Source organism: Boleophthalmus pectinirostris, unplaced genomic scaffold (assembly GCF_026225935.1).
Source record: "Boleophthalmus pectinirostris isolate CB_2022bp ecotype Guang Dong unplaced genomic scaffold, ASM2622593v1 HiC_scaffold_21, whole genome shotgun sequence".
Classification (NCBI taxonomy): Eukaryota; Metazoa; Chordata; class Actinopteri; order Gobiiformes; family Gobiidae; genus Boleophthalmus; species Boleophthalmus pectinirostris.
Genome location: NW_026571175.1, coordinates 37148282 through 37169109, shown reverse-complemented (window position 1 = coordinate 37169109; position 20828 = coordinate 37148282). Strand labels below are relative to the sequence as shown.

Sequence of the window (20828 nt, the reverse complement as noted above, 5' to 3'; positions counted from 1 at the left end):
CCCGGCCTAGTCCCGCGCCTAGCCCGGTCTAGTCCCTGTCTAGTCCCGGTCTAGTCCCTGGTCTAGTCCAGGCCTAGTCCCTGGTCTAGTCCAGGCCTAGTCCCGGTCTAGTCCCGGTCTAGTCCGGTCTAGTCCCGGTCTAGTCCGATCTAGTCCGGTCTAGTCCCGGCCTAGTCCGGTCTAGTCCGTCTAGTCCTGGTCTAGTCCCGGTCTAGTCCCGGCCTAGTCCCGGCCTAGTCCCGGTCTAGTCCCGGCCTAGTCCCGGTCTAGTCCCGGTCTAGTCCCGGGTCTAGTCCCGGCCTAGTCCCTGGTCTAGTCCCTGGTCTAGTCCCGGGTCTAGTCCCGGGTCCCCGGTCTAGTCCCGGTCTAGTCCCGGTCTAGTCCCGGTCTAGTCCTGTTTGTGTCTGTTCTGATAGTCCGGGTCACAGTTCAGTCTTGTCTCTCCCTTCCACCTTTGGCCCTTGTAAAGAACATGTAAGGGAAGTCCTGGTCCAGACCTGGTCCAGACCTGGTCCAGACCTGGTCCAGACCGGGTCCAGACCGGTCTAGTCCCTGGACTTTGGATGGACTCTGCTCAATACAGGCCCCCGGCGGGTGAGGGGCCCCCGGGCGGGTGAGGGGCCCCTCTCTGTCTCCTGTTATTATTAACCCTCCTGTGGACTTGTTTCAAAACCAGAATGAAGATTAAAAAGTCACAAACTTTAAGGTGTTTCAAGGTTTTAACAGTCCAGTTTAGTCCTGGTTCAGTCCTGGTTCAGTCCAGGTTTAGTCCTGGTTCAGTCCAGGTTTAGTCCTGGTTCAGTCCAGGTTTAGTCCAGGTTTAGTCCTGGTTCAGTTTCTGGTTTAGTCTGGGTTTAGTCCTGGTTTAGTCTGGGTTCAGTCCAGGTTTAGTCCTGGTTCAGTTCTGGTTCAGTCCTGGTTTCAGTCTGGTTTAGTCGGGTTTAGTTCCAGGTTTAGTCCTGGTTCAGTCCTGGTTTAGTCCTGGTTTCAGTCCAGGTTTAGTCCTGGTTCAGTCCTGGTTTAGTCCTGTTTAGTCCTGGTTCAGTCCTGGTTTAGTCCTGGTTCAGTCCTGGTTTTAGTCCTGGTTCAGTCCTGGTTTAGTCCTGGTTCCAGTTTTCTGGTTTAGTCCTGGTTCAGTAGTCTGGTTTAGTCCTGGTTTCAGTTCTGGTTTAGTCCTGGTTCAGTCCAGGTTTAGTCTGGTTCAGTCCTGGTTTAGTCCTGGTTTAGTTCAGTGGTTTCAGTCCTGGTTTAGTCCTGGTTCAGTTCTGGTTTAGTCCTGGTTTCAGTCTGGTTTTCTGGTTTAGTCCTGGTTTAGTTCTGGTTTAGTCCTGGTTTCAGTTCTGGTTTAGTCCTGGGTTCAGTCCAGGTTTAGTCTGGGTTTAGTCCCGGGTTTTAGTTCCTGGTTCAGTCCAGGTTAGTCCTGGTTTAGTCTGGTTCAAGTCCAGGTTTAGTCCTGGTTTTCAGTCCTGGTTTAGTCCTGGTTCAGTTCTGGTTTAGTAACATTTGTCTTTCATGTTCTCAAACATTCCCACAGGTGAAGGGGCTGAAGTGTCTTGCTCAAGACACATCAACAGCAGCATTCCAAAAGAATCGAACCAGCAACCCTCCCGTAAGTGGGCGCCTGGACTCCCAAACTTTTACACTGGGCATGTCCAAACTACGACTCGACTCGACTCGACTCGACTCGACTCGACTCGAGATAAACTCACAGAAAATGCAACATTTAGAAAAATTCACTTCTGTTTGTGACGTCAGTGAAAAAAGTTTAGACAAATGTTTTACAAAATGTCAAAATGTGTTTAATGTGTGTGTGTGTGTGTGTGTGTGTGTGTGTGTGTTTAATTGTGTGTGTGTGTGTTTAATGTGTGTGTGTGTTTAATGTGTGTGTTTAATGTGTGTGTGTGTGTGTGTGTGGTGTTGTGTTTAAATGTGTGTGTGTGTGTTTAATGTGTGTGTGTGTTTTAATGTGTGTGTGTGTTTAATGTGTGTGTGTGTGTGTGTGTGTGTGTGTTTAATGTGTGTGTGTGTGTGTTTAATGTTGTGTGTTTAATTGTGTGTGTGTTTTAATGTGTGTGTTTAATGTGTGTGTGTGTTTAATGTGTGTGGTGTGTGTGTTTAAGTGTGTGTGTGTGTGTGTGTTTAATGTGTGTGTGTTTTAATGGTGTGTGTTTAATGTGTGTGTGTTTTAATGTGTGTGTGTGTGTTTAATGTGTGTGTGTGTGTGTGTTTAATTGTGTGTGTGTGTGTGTGTGTTGTTTAATGTGTGTGTGATGTGTGTGTGTGTGTTAATGTGTGTGTGTGTTTNCTAGTCCGGTCTAGTCCCGGTCTAGTCCGGTCTAGTGGTCTAGTCTAGTCCCGGTCTAGCGTCTAGTCCCGGTCTAGTCCCGGCCCTAGTCCCGGGTCTAGTCCCGGCCTAGTCCCGGTCTAGTCCCGCCTAGCCTAGTCTAGTCCCGGTCTAGTCCCGGTCTAGTCCCGGTCTAGTCCCCGGCCTAGTCCCGGCCTAGTCCCGGTCTAGTCTAGTCTAGCCCGGTCTAGTCCCTGGTCTAGTCCCGGTCTAGTCCCGGGTCTAGTCCGGTCAGGCCTAGTCCCGGTCTAGTCCCGGTCTAGTCCCTGGTCCCTAGTCCGGCCTAGTCCGGATCTAGGTCCCGGTCTAGTCCCGGTCTAGTCCCGGTCTAGGTCCCGGCCTAGTCCCGGGCCTAGTCTAGTCCCGGCCTAGTCCTGGTCTAGTCCCTGGTCTAGTCCCTGGTCTACTCCCTAGTGGTCTAGTCCCGGTCAGTGTCTAGTCCCGGCCTAGTCCCGGCCTAAGTCCCGGTCTAGTCCCGGTCTAGTCCCGGGCCTAGTCCGGCCTAGTCCCCTAAGTCCGCCTAGCCTAGTCCCTAGTGTCTAGTCCCGGCTCTAGTCCCTGGTCTAGTCCCTGGTCTAGTCCCTGGTCTAGTCCCTGGTCTAGTCCCGGGTCTAGTCCCGGTCTAGTCCCGGTCTAGTCCCGGTCTAGTCCCGGCCTAGTCCCGGCCTAGTCCCTGGTCTAGTCCCGGTCTAGTCCCGGGTCTAGTCTAGTCCCGGTCTAGTCCTAGGGGTCTAGTCCCTGGTCTAGTCCCGGCCTAGTCCCTGGTCTAGTCCCTGGTCTAGTCCCGGTCTAGTCCCTGGTCTAGTCCCGGTCTAGTCCCGGTCTAGTCCTGTTTGTGTCTGTTCTGATAGTCCGGGTCACAGTTCAGTCTTGTCTCTCCCTTCCACCTTTGGCCCTTGTAAAGAACATGTAAGGGAAGTCCTGGTCCAGACCTGGTCCAGACCTGGTCCAGACCTGGTCCAGACCTGGTCCAGACCGGTCTAGTCCCTGGACTTTGGATGGACTCTGCTCAGATACGAGGGGCCCCCGGGCGGGTGAGGGGCCCCCGGGCGGGTGAGGGGCCCCCGGGCGGGTGAGGGGCCCCCGGGCGGGTGAGGGGCCCCTCTCTGTCTCCTGTTATTATTAACCCTCCTGTGGACTTGTTTCAAAACCAGAATGAAGATTAAAAAGTCACAAACTTTAAGGTGTTCAAGGTTTAAACAGTCCAGGTTTAGTCCTGGTTTAGTCCTGGTTTAGTCCTGGTTTAGTCCTGGTTTAGTCCTGGTTTAGTCCTGGTTTAGTCCTGGTTTAGTCCAGGTTTAGTCCTGGTTCAGTCCAGGTTTAGTCCAGGTTTAGTCCTGGTTCAGTCCAGGTTTAGTCTAGGTTTAGTCCTGGTTCAGTCCAGGTTTAGTCCGGGTTTAGTCCTGGTTCAGTCCAGGTTTAGTCCGGGTTTAGTCCTGGTTCAGTCCAGGTTTAGTCTGGGTTTAGTCCTGGTTCAGTCCAGGTTTAGTCTGGGTTTAGTCCTGGTTCAGTCCAGGTTTAGTCCTGGTTCAGTCCAGGTTTAGTCCGGGTTTAGTCCTGGTTCAGTCCAGGTTTCCAGTCAGGTTTAGTCCGGGTTTTCCAGTCCAGGTTTAGTCCTGGTTTAGTCCTGGTTTTTTAGTTCCAGGTTTAGTCCAGGTTTAGTCCTGGTTCAGTCCAGGTTTAGTCCGGGTTTAGTCCTGGTTCAGTCCAGGTTTAGTCCGGGTTTAGTCCTGGTTCAGTCCAGGTTTAGTCCGGGTTTAGTCCTGGTTCAGTCCAGGTTTAGTCCGGGTTTAGTCCTGGTTCAGTCCAGGTTTAGTCCTGGTTCAGTCCAGGTTTAGTCCTGGTTCAGTCCAGGTTTAGTCCAGGTTTAGTCCTGGTTCAGTCCTGGTTTCAGTCCTGGTTCAGTTCTGGTTTAGTCTGGGTTTAGTCCTGGTTTAGTCTGGGTTTAGTCCTGGTTCAGTCCAGGTTTAGTCCAGGTTTAGTCTGGGTTTAGTCCTGGTTCAGTCCTGGTTCAGTCCTGGTTCAGTTCTGGTTTAGTCTGGGTTTAGTCCTGGTTTAGTCTGGGTTTAGTCCTGGTTCAGTCCAGGTTCAGTCCAGGTTCAGTCCAGGTTTAGTCCAGGTTTAGTCCTGGTTTAGTCCTGGTTCAGTCCAGGTTTAGTCTGGGTTTAGTCCGGGTTTAGTTCAGGTTTAGTCCTGGTTCAGTCCAGGTTTAGTCCAGGTTTTAGTCAGTCCAGGTTTAGTCCTGGTTCAGTCCAGGTTTAGTCTGGTTAGTCCTGGTTTATCCTGGTTCAGTTCCAGGTTTAGTCCTGGTTCAGTCAGTCCAGGTTTAGTCCTGGGTCAGTCCAGGTTTAGTCCTGGTTTAGTCCAGGTTTAGTTCAGGTTTAGTCCTGGTTCAGTTCAGGTTTAGTCCTGGTTCAGTCCTGGTTTAGTCCTGGTTCAGTTCTGGTTTAGTAACATTTGTCTTTCATGTTCTCAAACATTCCCACAGGTGAAGGGGCTGAAGTGTCTTGCTCAAGGACACATCAACAGCAGCATTCCAAAAGAATCGAACCAGCAACCCTCCCGTAAGTGGGCGCCTGGACTCCCAAACTTTTACACCGGGCATGTCCAAACTACGACTCGACTCGACTCGACTCGACTCGAGATAAACTCACAGAAAATGCAACATTTAGAAAAATTCACTTCTGTTTGTGACGTCAGTGAAAAAAGTTTAGACAAATGTTTTACAAAAAAAAATGTGTTAAGTGAAAAATGTTGTTAAAATGTCAAATGTGTGTGTGTGTGTGTGTTTAATGTGTGTGTGTGTGTTTAATGTGTGTTGTGTGTGTGTGTGTTTAATGTGTGTGTGTGTGTGTGTGTGTTTAGTGTGTGTGTGTGTGTGTTGTGTGTGTGTGTGTGTGTGTTTAATGTGTGTGTGTGTGTTTAATGTGTGTGTGTGTGTGTGTGTGTGTGTGTTTAATGTGTGGTGTGTGTGTGTGTTTAATGTGTGTGTGTGTGTGTGTGTGTGTTTAATGTGTGTGTGTGTGTTTAATGTGTGTGTGTGTGTGTGTGTTTAATGTGTGTGTGTGTGTGTGTTTAATGTGTGTGTGTTTAATGTGTGTGTGTGTGTGTGTGTTTAATGTGTGTGTGTGTTTAATGTGTGTGTGTGTGTGTGTTTTGTGTGTGTGTGTGTGTGTGTGTTTAATGTGTGTGTGTGTGTGTGTTTAATGTGTGTGTGTGTGTGTGTTTAATGTGTGTGTGTGTGTGTTTAATGTGTGTGTGTGTGTGTGTGTGTTTAATGTGTGTGTGTGTGTGTTTAATGTGTGTGTGTGTGTTTAATGTGTGTGTGTGTGTTTAATGTGTGTGTGTGTGTTTAATGTGTGTGTGTGTGTTTAATGTGTGTGTGTGTGTTTAATGTGTGTGTGTGTGTGTGTTTAATGTGTGTGTGTGTGTGTGTTAATGTGTGTGTGTGTGTTTAATGTGTGTGTGTGTGTGTGTGTGTGTGTGTTAATGTGTGTGTGTGTGTTTAATGTGTGTGTGTTTAATGTGTGTAATGTGTGTGTGTTTAATGTGTGTGTGTGTGTTTAATGTTGTGTGTGTGTGTTTAATGTGTGTGTGTGTGTTTAATGTGTGTGTGTGTTTAATGTGTGTGTGTTTAATGTGTGTGTGTGTGTGTGTGTGTTGTGTGTGTTTAATGTGTGTGTGTGTGTTTAATGTGTGTGTGTGTGTGTGTTTTAATTGTGTGTGTGTTTAAGTGTGTGTGTGTGTGTGTTAATGTGTGTGTGTGTTTAATGTGTGTGTGTGTGTTTAATGTGTGTGTGTTTAATGTGTGTTTTGTGTGTGTGTGTGTTTAATGTGTGTGTGTTTAATGTGTGTGTGTGTGTTTAATGGTGTGTGTGTTTTATGTGTGTGTGTTTAATGTGTGTTTAATGTGTGTGTGTGTGTGTGTGTGTTTAATGTGTGTGTGTGTTTAATGTGTGTGTGTGTTTAATGTGTGTGTGTGTGTGTGTTTAATGTGTGTGTGTGTGTTTAATGTGTGTGTGTAAGTGTGTGTGTTTAATGTGTGTGTGTGTTGTGTGTTGTGTGTGTGTGTGTGTGTGTGTTTAATGTGTTTAATGTGTGTGTGTTTAATGTGTGTGTGTGTGTGTTTAAGTGTGTGTGATGTGTGTGTGTGTGTTTGTTTGTGTGTGTGTGTGTGTTAAGTTGTTGTGTGTGTGTGTGTGTTGTTGTGTGTGTGTGTGTTTAATGTGTGTGTGTTTAATGTGTGTGTGTGTGTTTAATGTGTGTGTGTGTTTAATGTGTGTGTGTGTTTATTGTGTGTGTGTCGTTTGTGTGTTTCTCTTTGAACATGTGTTTTTCTGTCACACTGAGTTGTGTTGTTGTTGTTGTTGTTGTTGTTGTTGTTGTTGTAATAAAGACGAATCTAAAGTCCAGTGTGTCCTGTGTTTATGTAACGAGACTCTGCTCCTGGTTTAGTCCAGTCCTGGTTTTGTCCTGGTTAGTTTAGACCTGGTTAGTCTGTTCAGTCCTGGGTTAGTCTGTTTAGTCTGGTTCATCCTGGTTTAGTTGTTAGTCCTGGTTTAGTCCTGGTTTTAGTCCTGGTTTAGTCCTGGTTTAGTCCTGGTTTAGTCCTGGTTTGTGGTTTAGTCCTGGTCCTTTTAGTCCTGGTTTAGTCCTGGTCTTTCGGTCCTGTTTAGTCCTGTTTAAGTCTAGTTGTTTAGTCCTGGTTTAGTCCTGGTTTAGTCCTGGTTTAGTCCTGGTTTAGTTCCTGGTTCAGTCTGGGTTCAGTCCTGGTTTAGTCCTGGTTTAGTTCCTGGTTTAGTCCTGGTTTTCCAGTCCTGGTTTAGTCCTGGTTTTCCGGTTTAGTCCTGGTTTAGTCCTGGTTTAGTCCTGGTTTAGTCTGGTTTAGTCCTGGTTTAGTCCTGGTTAGTCCTGGTTTAGTCCTGGTTTAGTCCTGTTTAGTCCTTTAGTCCTGGTTTAGTCCTGGTTTTAGTTTCAGTCCTGGTTTAGTCCTGGTTTAGTCCTGTTAGTCCTGGTTTAGTGCCTGGTTTAGTCCTGGTTTAGTCCTGGTTAGTCTGGTTTAGTCCTGGTTTAGTCCTGGTGTTAGTTCCTGGTTTAGTCCTGGTTTAGTCCTGTTTAGTCCTGGTTTAGTCCTGTTTTAGTCCTGGTTTAGTCCTGGTTTAGTCCTGGTTTGGTGTTAGTCCTGGTTTAGTCCTGGTTCAGTCCTGGTTTAGTCCTGGTTTAGTCCTGGTTTAGTCCTGGTTTAGTCCTGGTTTAGACCTGGTTTAGTTCTGGTTTAGTCCTGGTTTAGTCCTGGTTCAGTCCTGGTTCGTGTTAAAGTTCATGAAGAGTTTAGTGTAAAATAAAAAAGTGTTAGTTTTAGTGTCGTCACCTGTTTGGTCTTGGTCCTCGTAAACCAGGTCTAACTCAGGTCGAAATATAAGTTTTTATTTCTACAAATGTCACAAAGACGGTTTTAATGATCAATATTTATTCACTCCAAGTTTAAACCAGCAGCTCTAAGTTTAGTCTAAACCAAACGAAAAAAGATCTAAACTCTTAAATCTATGGGAAAATAATTTAAAAAGTGTTGAAGTGACGTGTCCGAGCAGCGAGATCGTTTCACTCGACGAGTTCTCTGAAAATAAACGACACAAGACGAGAACGAAACGTCTCAGAGCGAAATAAATCTGAAAACGACATGAAAAATCTGAGAGAAGTTTTAAAATCTTGTCCAGATCAGCGATGTTTCAGAGGAGTTTTACAGGAGTTTTACAGGAGTTTTACAGGAGTTTTACAGGAGTTTCAGAGGAGTTTTAGAAAAGTTTCAGAGGAGTTTCAGAGGAATTTTAGAGGAGTTTTAGAAAAGTTTCAGAGGAGTTTCAGAGGAGTTTCAGAGGAGTTTTAGAAAAGTTTCAGAGGAGTTTCAGAGGAGCTTCAGAGGAGTTTCAGAGGAGTTTTAGAAAAGTTTCAGAGGAGTTTCAGAGGAATTTTAGAGGAGTTTTAGAAAAGTTTCAGAGGAGTTTCAGAGGATTTTTTGAAAAGTTTCAGGGGAGTTTCAAAGGAGTTTTAAAGGAGCTTCAGAGGAGTTTTAGAAAAGTTTCAGAGGAGCTTGAGAGGAGTTTCAGGGGAGTTTCAGAGGAGTTTAAGAGGAGTTTCAGAGGAGTTTTAGAAAAGTTTCAGAGGAGTTTTAGAAAAGTTTCAGAGGAGCTTGAGAGGAACTTGAGAGGAGTTTCAGGGGAGTTTTAGAAAAGTTTCAGAGGAGTTTCAGAGGAGTTTTTTCAGAGGAGTTTTAGAGGAGTTTTAGAGGAGTTTCAGAGGAGTTAAGAGGAGTTTCAGAGGAGTTTCAGAGGAGTTTTAGAGTTTCAGAGGAGTTTCAGAGGAGTTTCAGAGGAGTTTTAGAGGAGTTTAAGAGGAGTTTCAGAGGAGTTTAAGAGGAGTTTCAGAGGAGTTTCAGAGGAGTTTAAGAGGAGTTTCAGAGGAGTTTTAGAAAAGTTTTAGAGGAGCACATTAGCAGACACAGACGCAGCGTGAGGAGCTTCACAGGAGCAGACACAGTCCTTGTGGTCTCAGGGTGAGTGGAGGGGTCCCTCTAGCGGTGGAGGAGCGTCATCACAGCTGTGGGGACACGCGCCTGTCGGACGCGCGCCTGTCGGACGCGCGCCTGTCGGACGCGCGCCTGTCGGACACGCGCCTGTCGGACACGCGCTCACTTTGCTGTAGCCTCAGGGTAAAGTTCTCCAGATTTAATGAAGCGTAAAGATCTGAATCCTAAATAATTTAAAAAGTGTTGAAGTGACGTGTCCGAGCAGCGAGATCGTTTTACTCGACGAGTTCTCTGAAAATAAACGACACAAGACGAGAACGAAACGTCTCAGAGCGAAATAAATCTGAAAACGACATGAAAAATCTGAGAGAAGTTTTAAAATCTTGTCCAGATCAGAGACGTTTCAGAGGAGTTTTACAGGAGTTTTAGAAAAGTTTCAGAGGAGTTTTAGGAATTTTAGAGGAATTTTAGAGGAATTTTAGAGGAATTTTAGAGGAGTTTTAGAGGAGTTTTAGAGGAGTTTTAGAGGAGCTTCAGAGGAGTTTTACAGGAGTTTTACAGGAGTTTTAGAGGATTTTTGGAAAAGTTTCAGAGGAGTTTTAGAGAGTTTTCAGAGGAGTTTTAGAGAGTTTTCAGAGGAGTTTTAGAGGAGTTTCAGAGGAGTTTTAGAAAAGTTTCAGAGCCTGTCGGACGCTCACTTTGCTGTAGAATCAGGGTGAAGTTCTCCAGGTTTAATGAAGCGTGAAGATCTAGATCCTCCTGTCAGTCCGGATCTGAGAAACTTCAGATGCTGCGTTTTTTTTTTTTTTTTTTTTTTTTTAACTTTATGGTCTTTTTCAAACAGTTTCAACAATTTATGCTTCTTTTTACTGTTGACAGGATCAGATCAGTCAAGACCTGTGATAGTCCTGGTTTAGTCCTGATTTAGTTTTGGTTTAGTTTAGTCCTGGTTAGTTTACCTGGTTTAGTCCTGGTCCTGGTTTAGTCCTGGTTAGTCTGGTTTAGTTCTGGTTTAGTCCTGGTTTAGTTTAGTCCTGGTTTAGTCCTGGTTTAGTCCTGGTTTAGTCCTGGTTTAGTCCTGGTTTAGTCCTGGTTAGTCCTGGTTTAGTCCTGGTTTAGTCCTTTTAGTCCTGGTTTAGTCCTGGTTTAGTCCTGGTTTAGTCCTGGTTTAGTCCTGGTTCAGTCCTGGTGGTTAGTCCTTAGTTTAGTCTTTAGTTTAGTCCTGGTTTAGTTTAGTCCTGGTGGTTAGTCCTGGTTTAGTCCTGGTTTAGTTCTGGTTTAGTCCTGGTTCAGTCCAGTCCTGGTTAGTCCTGGTTTAGTCCTGTTTAGTTTAGTCCTAGTTTAGTTTAGTCCTGGTTTAGTCCTGGTTTAGTCCTGGTTTAGTCCTGGTTTAGTTTAGTCCTGGTTTACCTGGTTCAGTCCTGGTTTAGAGTCCTGGTTTAGTCCTGGTTTCAGTCCTGGTTACCTGGTTTAGTCCTGGTTTAGTCCTGGTTTAGTCCTGGTTTCAGTCCTGGTTTAGTCCTGGTTTAGTCCTGGTCCTGGTTTAGTCCTGGTTTCAGTCCTGGTTTAGTCCTGGTTTAGTCCTGTTAGCCTTGGTTCAGTCCTGGTCCTGGTTAGTCCTGGTTTAGTCCTGGTTTAGTCCTGGTTTAGTCCTGGTTTAGTCCTGGTTTCCTGGTGTTTAGTCCTGGTTTTAGTCCCTGGTTTAGTCCTAGTCCTGTTTAGTCCTGGTTTAGTTCCTGGTTTCAGTCCTGGTTTAGTCCTGGTTTAGTCCTGGTTTAGTCCTGGTTTAGTCCTGGTTAGTTCTGTTCTGTTTATCCTGGTTTTAGTCCTGGTTTAGTCCTGGTTTAGTCCTGGTTTAGTCCTGGTTTAGTCCTGGTTTAGTCCTGGTTTAGTCCTGGTTTAGTCCTGGTTCCTGTTTAGTTTAGTCCTGGTTTAGTCCTGGTTTTAGTCCTGGTTTAGTCTGGTTTAGTTCTGGTTTAGTCCTGGTTCCTAGTTTAGTTTCTGGTTTAGTCCTGGTTTAGTCCTGGTTTAGTCCTGGTTTAGTTCTGGTTTAGTCCTGGTTTAGTCCTGGTTTAGTCCTGGTTTAGTCCTGGTTTAGTCCTGGTTTAGTCCTGGTTTAGATGAGATTGGGACATTTCTTGTATAAATTTGGACAAATCCGTGTTGTTTTTTGTATAAATCCGTGGGACGGGGACACGGGGACAAACACAGAGACTCCACAGACCCTGAACTGGATCCTCGTCTTTACAAACAAATATTAAACAGAGAAACTCTTTTCACATTTGGTCCCGTCAGAAGAAACTCTGGGCAAATGAAGACAGAAGACGAGGAGGACGAGGACGAGGACGACATCTAGTGGTGAAACGGCGTCATCACGACCAACAGATGAACGAAGCTCCTGCTGTTTCTGTTTCTGTTTCTGTTCAGAACCTGAAACTGTTGAATTAAACTTGACGCTGACAGATTTCGTCCTCCACGTTCAGTTTCAAAAGACTTTTACAAAACAGTTCAAGAAAAAAAAAAAAAGGATGAATAAATAAACAGAAAACAAAAGACAGAAGGGAACAGAAAAGATGTAAATGAAAATTAGATTTGACAGCAGGACTAAACCAGAACTAAACCAGGACTAAACCAGGACTAAACCAGGACTAAACCAGGACTAAAACCAGAACTAACCAGGACTAAACCACTAAACCAGGACTAACCAGAACTAAACCAGGACTAAACTAAACCAGAACTAAACCAGGACTAAACCAGGACTAAACCAGGACTAAACCAGAACTAAACCAGGACTAACTAAACCAGGAACTAAACCAGGACTAAACCAGGGACTAAACCAGAGGACTAAACCAGGACTAAACCAGGACTAAACCAGGACTAAACCAGGACTAAACCAGGACTCCAGACTAAACCAGGAACTAAACTAAACCAGGACTAAACCAGGACTAAACCAGGACTAAACCAGGACTAAACCAGGACTAAACCAGGACTAAACCAGGACTAAACCAGGACTAAACCAGGACTAAACCAGAACTAAACCAGGACTAAACCAGGACTAAACCAGGACTGAACCAGGACTAAACCAGGACTAAACCAGAACTAAACCAGGACTAAACCAGGTCTAAACCAGGACTAAACCAGGACTAAACCAGGTAACTAAACCAGGACTAAACCAGGACTAAACCAGGACTAAACCAGGACTAAACCAGGTCTAAACCTAGACTAAACCAGGACTAAACCAGGACTAAACCAGGACTAAACCAGGTCTAAACCTGGACTAAACCAGGACTAAACCAGGACTAAACCAGGTCTAAACCTGGACTAAACCAGGACTAAACCAGGTCTAAACCAGGTCTAAACCTGGACTAAACCAGGACTAAAACCAGGTCTAAAACCAGGGACTAAACCAGGACTAAACCAGGTCTAAACCAGACTAAACCAGGACTAAACCAGGACTAACCAGGACTAAACCAGGACTAAACCAGGACTAAACCAGGACTAAACCAGGACTAAAACCAGGTCTAAACCAGGACTAAACCAGGACTAAACCAGGTCTAAACCAGGTCTAAACCAGGTCTAAACCAGGACTAAACCAGGACTAAACCAGGACTAAACCAGATCTAAACCAGGACTGAACCAGGTCTAAACCAGGTCTAAACCTGGACTAAACCAGGACTAAACCAGGTCTAAACCTGGACTAAACCAGGACTAAACCAGGACTAAACCAGGACTAAACCAGGACTAAACCAGGTCTAAACCAGATCTAAACCAGGACTGAACCAGGTCTAAACCAGGTCTAAACCAGGACTAAACCAGGTCTAAACCAGGTCTAAACCAGATCTAAACCAGGACTACACCAGGACTAAACCAGGTCTAAACCAGGACTGAACCAGAACTGAACCAGGACTAAACTAAGACTAAACCAGGACTACGTTAGATCTAACACAGGACTACACCAGGACTAAACCAGAACTAAACCAGGACTACATGAGGTCCAAAACAGGTTTAAACCAGGACTATATGAGGTCTAACACAGGACTAACCCAGGACTAAACCCAACTAGGACTAAACCAGGACTAAACCAGGACTAAACCAGGACTAAACCAGGACTAAACCAGGACTAAACCAGAACTAAACCAGGACTAAACCAGGACTTAAACCAGGACTAAACCAGGACTAAACCAGGACTAAACTAGGACTAAACCAGGACTAAACCAGGACTAAAACCAGAACTAAACCAGACTAAAACCAGGACTAAACCAGGACTAAACCAGGACTAAACCAGAACTAAACCAGGTCTAAACCAACTAAACCAGAACTAAACCAGAACTAAACCAAACTAAACCAGGACTAAACCAGACTAAACCAGGACTAAACCAGGACTAAACCAGGACTAAACCAGGAACCAACTAAACCAAACAAAACCAGCCTAAAACTAGGACTAAACCAGAACTAAACCAGGACTAAACCAGGACTAAACCAGGACTAAACCAGAACTAAACCAGGACTAAACCAGAACAGGAACTAAACCAGGACTAAACCAGGTCTAAACTAGGACTAAACCAGGAACTAAACCAGGACTAAACCAGGACTAAACCAGGACTAAACCAGAACTAAACCAGGACTAAACCAGAACTAAACCAGGACTAAACCAGAACTAAACCAGAACTAAACCAGGCCTAAACCAGGACTAAACCAGGACTAAACCAGGCCTAAACCAGAACTAAACCAGGACTAAACTAGGACTAAACCAGAACTAAACCAGGACTAAACTAGGACTAAACCAGGATTAAACCAGGCCTAAACCAGGTCTAAACCAGGACTAAACCAGGACTAAACCAGGACTAAACCAGGTCTAAACCAGGTCTAAAACCAGGTCTAAACCAGACTAAACTAGGACTAAACCAGGACCAAACAGGACTAAACCAGAACTAAACCAGAACTAAACCAGGACTAAACTAGGACTAAACCAGGACTAAACCAGGACTAAACCAGGCCTAAACCAGGACTAAACCAGGACTAAACCAGAACTAAACCAGGACTAAACCAGGCCTAAACCAGGACTAAACCAGGACTAAACCAGGTCTAAACCAGGCCTAAACCAGGACTAAACCAGGACTAAACTAGGACTAAACCAGGACTAAACTAGGACTAAACCAGAACTAAACCAGAACTAAACCAGGACTAAACCAGGACTAAACTAGGACTAAACCAGAACTAAACCAGGTCTAAAGCAGGTCTAAACCAGGTCTAAACCAGGTCTAAACCAGGACTAAACCAGGACTAAACCAGGACTAAACCAGGTCTAAACCAGGACTAAACCAGGACTAAACCAGGACTAAAAAAGCACGTCTAAACCAGGTCTAAACAGGTCTAAACCAGTAAACTAAAACCAGGTCTAAACCAGGTCTAAACAGGTCTAAACCAGGACTCTTCTAAAGCAGGTCTAAAACCAGGTCTAACCAGGACTAAACCAGGACTAAACAGGTCTAACCAGTCTAACCAGTCTAAACAGGTCTAAGCAGGTCTAAAGCCAGTCTACAACCAGGTCAAACAGGTCTAAACCAGGACTAACTAGGACTAAACCAGAACTAAACCAGGACTTAAACCAGGACTAAACCAGGACTAAAACTAGGACTAAACCAGGACTAAAACCAGGACTAAACGAGGACTAACCAAACTAAACCAGGACTAAACAACCCAGAACTAACCAGACTAAACACGATGGGGATAACGATGATAGAACAATAAGGAAAGCTAACTGAAGAACTGAAAAGAACCAGAAACCGACCTAAAGTCCAGCGACAGTAAAACATAAGATCTATAAACCAGTAAACCAGTCTTAACCAATTACTGTTAAACACCTCAGATTCCTAACATCTGAAGGAGCTAACGCCGAATCGGTGTAGAGACAGCAGCAGTGGGTACTAAAGACGTAAGAACAAACTCTAGAATACTATAAAGTGCAATCTTATGACCTAAAGACAGAGAGGGGATTATCATAATCTGGTCATCTAAAAGAACTACTGCGAGGATCATGTTACAACCTTAAGAAGAGGGATGCTATAAAACTAAAGACTTCTACCTATTAATCCTTGAGGAACCCTTAAAACTAGTGATCAAACCATAGAATCTAGAGATCCACGCGATCACTCTAAAAATAGACAAACACAAGTAATTGGATAGATGAATTCCTCAGTGACTAAAGCTCAGCCTATATAAGACATGACTTCTAAGAAGTCAACGAGACCTAGATCATTGTTGACTTTACACCCAGAAATCCATACCAACTAGACAATGATAATCATGACTATTAATCCAACGTGTGTTCCATCCAAACACAGGTCTAAAGACAGGTCTAATTATCTCAGGCCCTACATAAAACTCTAACCGACAATAAGCACACAGGAACTAAACCAAGGTCTAAACCAAGAAGTACCAACTATACCAGAACTTCTACACAAGGATGTGCCTCAATATCCGATGTCGTACTATAGAGATGCGCGAGGGACTAATACCAGTGATCTAAACTGAGCCGCTATGCGAGAGGAGCGCGAGAACTGACATCTCGAGGCAGCTAAGATAGGAACAATGAGAGAGCGAGAAGGACGGTGAGAACACGTCATGAACTAAGAACTAAAACCAAGGACATGAGATCTAGAGAGAATAACTATACCCATAGAACACCTAAACCAGACTAACACAGGATTAAACTAGAACTAAACACAGGACTAAACATAGCAGCAGCTTAAATATTAACCTCAGGATATTCTTATCTAGCCAAGAGTAATCTGATCTGTACATAAACTCAGGACTAAAATACAAAGAGTGATCAACCAAATACGGTAGAACTATACTAAACCAGAGACTATGACCTATGTGCTTAAATCACCAGAGTCTATATGCTAGTCATAGAAAGTGACCACTAACGCGTCTAATATCCTGGTACTAAACACTAAGAGATACCATAATATCAGGTTCATTATGGCACCTAATGTGTCTCTTAAATCAGCATCAACTTAAACCGACTAACCTGGGTACTGGAAACCAGGTGGGCAAGAAGACAGATCATAAATGCATAGAGGATCGTAAATACCAGAATCTAATGAGTAATAAAAAGAGAAGGGAGACCGGGGTAACTATAGATCTATTTAATGAGTAAAGGACTAAACCAGAAGACTTAAACCGTGTGAGTAACTCAATAAACAAATAAGATACATAAGGTATCAATAAACCATTTGTACTTATGAGTCTATAATGTGCACTATAGACCAAGAGAATGAAACCTATAGATCGTTGTATTCCAGTGATCTATCCAACTTTGTGATGGATCTTTAGAGACCAGAATGAAACCAGGTCTCAACACCCTAGACCTAATTCCATGATATTCTGTAATAAGCACCAACCTCTAGGCACTCAAGAAACCAGGAACTTACATCACACAGAATACTAAACCAGACGTCAAGACGTCAGGATCATAAGACGCAGAAACTAATATGAAACCACAGTAAGCAAAACGTGTGCAAAACTCAGTAAGTCTGTGAGAGAGCGATGACGGTTTTATTCTTTTCTATGGTACGTTTAAAATACCGTAGAGACTATATCTGAGGACCTAATATTACTCTATGACATAAAACAATTGGACCTGAGAACCATTGGATATGGGAAACACGGTCTAAAACTAGAGACTAAACAGGACTAAACCGAGGCAACTCAAACCAACTGTGATCGTGAAACCAGGACTGTTGATATTGGAATCGAGAGCACTAAAGACACCAGACAAAAGATAGGTACAATGAAGACGGGAGGTGCCAATAACCAGAACGTGAGAGCCAGGACCCTGAGAAGACAATGATCACGGACTTAAACAAAGAAATCGATCCACCTTATCGTGAATACTTGGGGAACGTGAAGACCACAGTATTAAACCAGGTCTAAACCAGGTCTAAACCAGCGTCTAAAACCAGGACTAAACCATGGATAACAATAATAACGCGAGAAGATCATTAATACCAGCATCCTAAAAACTAGGATAAACCAGGGACTTAAAGCATATTTGGACTAGTACCTAGACATACTTTTAAGGTACCAATGTACCTATAATACCTAGTGTAGCATGAAACAATATGACTAATAACCTAACATGTCCTCTTCTTAGGACTAAATACCAATCTTAAATATCTAAGGTCCCTAAACTTGAGGACCTAATAACAACTAAACCGCCCAGACTACTCTATGAGAACGTCAAGCCATAACCACAGGCATTAAACCATGGACCTAAACCGGCCCTAAACCTGACTTACGAAACCAGGCCACATAAACCAGGGACTAACCAGGCCTAACTAGGACTAAACTCAGGATCTAAACTAGACTTTACAAACTCGAGGATCTAAACACGAGGACCTAAACCAGGACTTTAAATCCAGAGCTAAATTATTCCAGGTCTAAACCAGGTCTAACCATGACTAAACTAGGACTTAAACCAGACTAAACAGGACTAAACCAGACTAACAGAACTAAACTCAGACAAAACCAGGACTAAACTATGACTAAACCAGAAGTTTAAAACACCAGGAAGGTCTGAAAGGCAGCGTCGTAAACTCAGCGTCTACATTCACGCGTTCTATAACCAGTGTACTAAATCCTCAAGGTGACTAACACCTAGGATGTCTAGAGAACACATCGTCTACCAAGCAGATCATGAACAACGCACAGGACTACTCAACCGCGACACCGGTACCTCCTGCAGAGTCTCACACCGCTCTAGATAGACGCGCGTCTACAGACTCTCTGTAGGTATCAAAATTGCAACAGTTCCTTAATTACCAGGTCTAAACGTCAGGATCTATAATGAAAAGAGTTAAACCAGGGACTAAACCAGACTAAACCAGACTAAAACCATCCAAAGGTTAAACCAGGTAAACCTAATTAAACCAGACTAAACCAAGACTAATACTAGGTCATAAACAGTCCTAAAACCAGGCTCAATAACCAGACTAAACAGGTCTAAACAGGCCTAACCAGGACTAACCAGGCAAACTGAACCGCCCAGAATTAACACGCTTACTAGGACTTCCTGACAAGCAGGGACTAAATGGTCTAAACCTAGGACTATATAGAGCCAGGCGACGGGACTGGGGGCAAGGACTTCCACCCCTCCTATGCCGCACGGAACTAAAACTAACCAGGACTTCAGATTAAACGTGAATGGCACTTAAACAGTGTTTCCGAGGAAAAACCAGTCTCCAAAACCAAAGGACTAAACCAGGACTAAACTAATAAAAACAGGACTAAACTACTAAACAGAAAAAATAAAAGGAAACGGCTAGACTAAGGACTAAAACCAGAACTAAACCAGGCAAACAGACTAAAACCGACTAAACCAGGACTAAACCAGGACTAAACTAGGACTAAACCAGGACTGAACCAGGACTAAACCAGAACTAAACCAGGACTAATCTTGGACTAGAACTTGGAGTCTAGTTCCAGATCAGATGGTCGTGTCACACATCACACAGAGAACAGCAGCGTTAGTTTATCTTTATTATTTTCTTTACATTTTTTCTTTCGCCGCAGAAGCCGTTTTCACCTCAGATTCGTCTCTACGAGCAGATATAGTTCACATCCATACATCTTTAAAGCAACAGTACGGGTTATTTTGGATGAATACTGACGGTGGGTTAGTCCAAGCAGCAGCGTGTGAATGAACCTTTGGGTTAAAACGAAAATCTGACTAAAGATAAAATCAAAATGTGAAGCAGCCGGTGAGAAAAGGCTGATTCAAAGACGGTTGGTGTTCAGACGGCGAGCTCCGGAGGGACGGACGTGACGCTCTCGTTACCGTGGTGACGTGTAAACTACAGCAGTGAACGGGCCGAAGCTCAGGCCGTAGGTCACGCAGGTGTTTTAAAGTCGACTCAAACTGTTTCTGAAAATTAACCCTAAAAGCTCGGCCAAAATGTAAAGATCTAAACACTTAAATCTGTCAGAAAATAAGTTAAAAATACAGAAAGGATGTGTCCTGGTTTAGTCCTGGTTCAGTCCTGGTTTAGACCTGATTTAGTCCTGGTTTAATCCAGTTTTAGTCCTGGTTCAGTCCTGGTTTAGTCCTGGTTCAGTCCTCGTTTAGACCTGGTTTAGTCCAGTTTTAATCCTGGATTAGTCCTGATTTAGTCCAGTTTTAGTTCAATTTTAGTCCTGGTTCAGTCCAGTTTTAGTCCATTATCCATTTTTTCCATTTTTCATTTAAACACAAAATCGAAAACTGATAAAAACGAATCCTTATCTGTTTTTTTCATTTTATTTTTGGAGACAAATAATAGTTTTGTTTTCTCGTTTTTCTTATTTTTAATTTTACTTTGAAAAACGAGTGAACGAATGATGTTCCGTCCCTCCAGACTCACCTGAACATGTCACAGGTACGACAAGGATTTTACGTAGAAAATAAAGAAAATAAAGAATATAAAGAATATAAAGAATATAAAGAATATAAAGAATACATAAACTCTGATCTGTCGTTATAAAATCTGAAGCACTTCCTGTTACAGCGGGCAGGGCGGGGTCGGCAGGTGCTACAGCGGGCAGGGCGGGGTCGGCAGGTGTTACAGCGGGCAGGGCGGGGTCGGCAGGTGCTACAGCGGGCAGGGCGGGGTCGGCAGGTGTTTACAGCGGGCAGGGCGGGGTCGGCAGGTGCTACAGCGGGCAGGGCGGCGGTCGGCAGGTGTTACAGCGGGGGGCGGGGTCGGCAGGTGTTACAGCGGGCAGGGCGGGGTCGGCAGGGTGCTACAGCGGGCAGGGGGGGTCGGCAGGTGCTACAGCGGGCGGGCAGGGCGGGGTCGGCAGGTGTTACAGCGGGCAGGGCGGGGTCGGCAGGTGCTACAGCGGGCAGGGCGGGGTCGGCAGGTGCTACAGCGGGCAGGGCGGGGTCAGCAGGTGCACGCTCTCCTCGCTCTGGGGGAACAGCGAGTCCCGGAAGCGGATCATGTGACCTCTGACCCGGGCGGGGCTCAGGGCGTCGTCCACCAGGATCCGGCGCACGGGTCGATAAACACGATAACGCCTGAAACCAGAGAAGAAGAAGAAGAAGAAGTCTGAGACGCAAGGAAATACTCACGCCAAAGTACTACTATTACTATTACTACTGCTACTGCCACTACTATTACCACTACTACTACTACTACTACCACTACTACTACTACTTCTACTACTACCTTTAAGTCATGCTTTATTGTCGTTCCCTTTATAGAATCAGAGCTGGAGTTGTGTTTGTTTCATTTACATGTTTGAGTAACTCTCCAAAGCTCCAAACGCTCTGCTCCACTTTGTGATGTCATGAAGTGGTAGTTTTTAAGTGAACAGGGTTCCTCCTGCTGTGTCATAAAAAACTCTTAAAAACACAGAATTAAAAAATTTCAAAATAATGCCTTAAAAAGTCTTGAATTTTTATATCTGTTTCTAAAATTTGTTCAGAAAACGTAACTTGTCCGTATTACATTTCTCCTCAAAAGTTAAATTTGTCAACCACCATTATCATTTTTTTTTTTTTTATTTATTCATTTATTTATTTTTATTGTTTTTTTTTTTTTTTTTTTTTGCTGGGGTTATTTTGAGGGAAAAATGCACAGATATGATGTTTGGTACACATATTTTGTAATTTGCTATTGAAATGTATAAATGAAATTATATATATAAAAAAATAAATCCTTGTCACTGAAGATCACGCTCATGGATCTATTATTATTTTTATGATAGTTCTATGATCACGAGCTACAGCAACACAAGAAACAAGCTCAGCAGAAAAGTAAAACCAAAGAAAATCTCAGCAGAACACAAAGTTTGATTAACACCATTTTGTTGTTTTCTAACATTTTTTAACGTTGGTTTTAAATTATCGTGTGATACATTTCATGCTGGAGTTATGGAGAAGAGTCTCTACTCCCAGTGTCCTTTGTTTGAGAA

General features: G+C 44.0%; 1 protein-coding gene across 1 annotated transcript in view; it reads right to left on the bottom strand.

The window, feature by feature from the left end:
• Window positions 1-19775: 19775 nt before the first annotated feature.
• The window catches only part of gpnmb (glycoprotein (transmembrane) nmb), a 23465-nt gene continuing 22412 nt past the window's right edge, over window positions 19776-20828 (bottom strand). Inside the window, exon 11 of the mRNA XM_055157119.1 lies at window positions 19776-19929. Coding sequence (XP_055013094.1) covers window positions 19776-19929 — 154 coding nt within the window. The remainder of the gene's footprint in view (window positions 19930-20828) is intronic.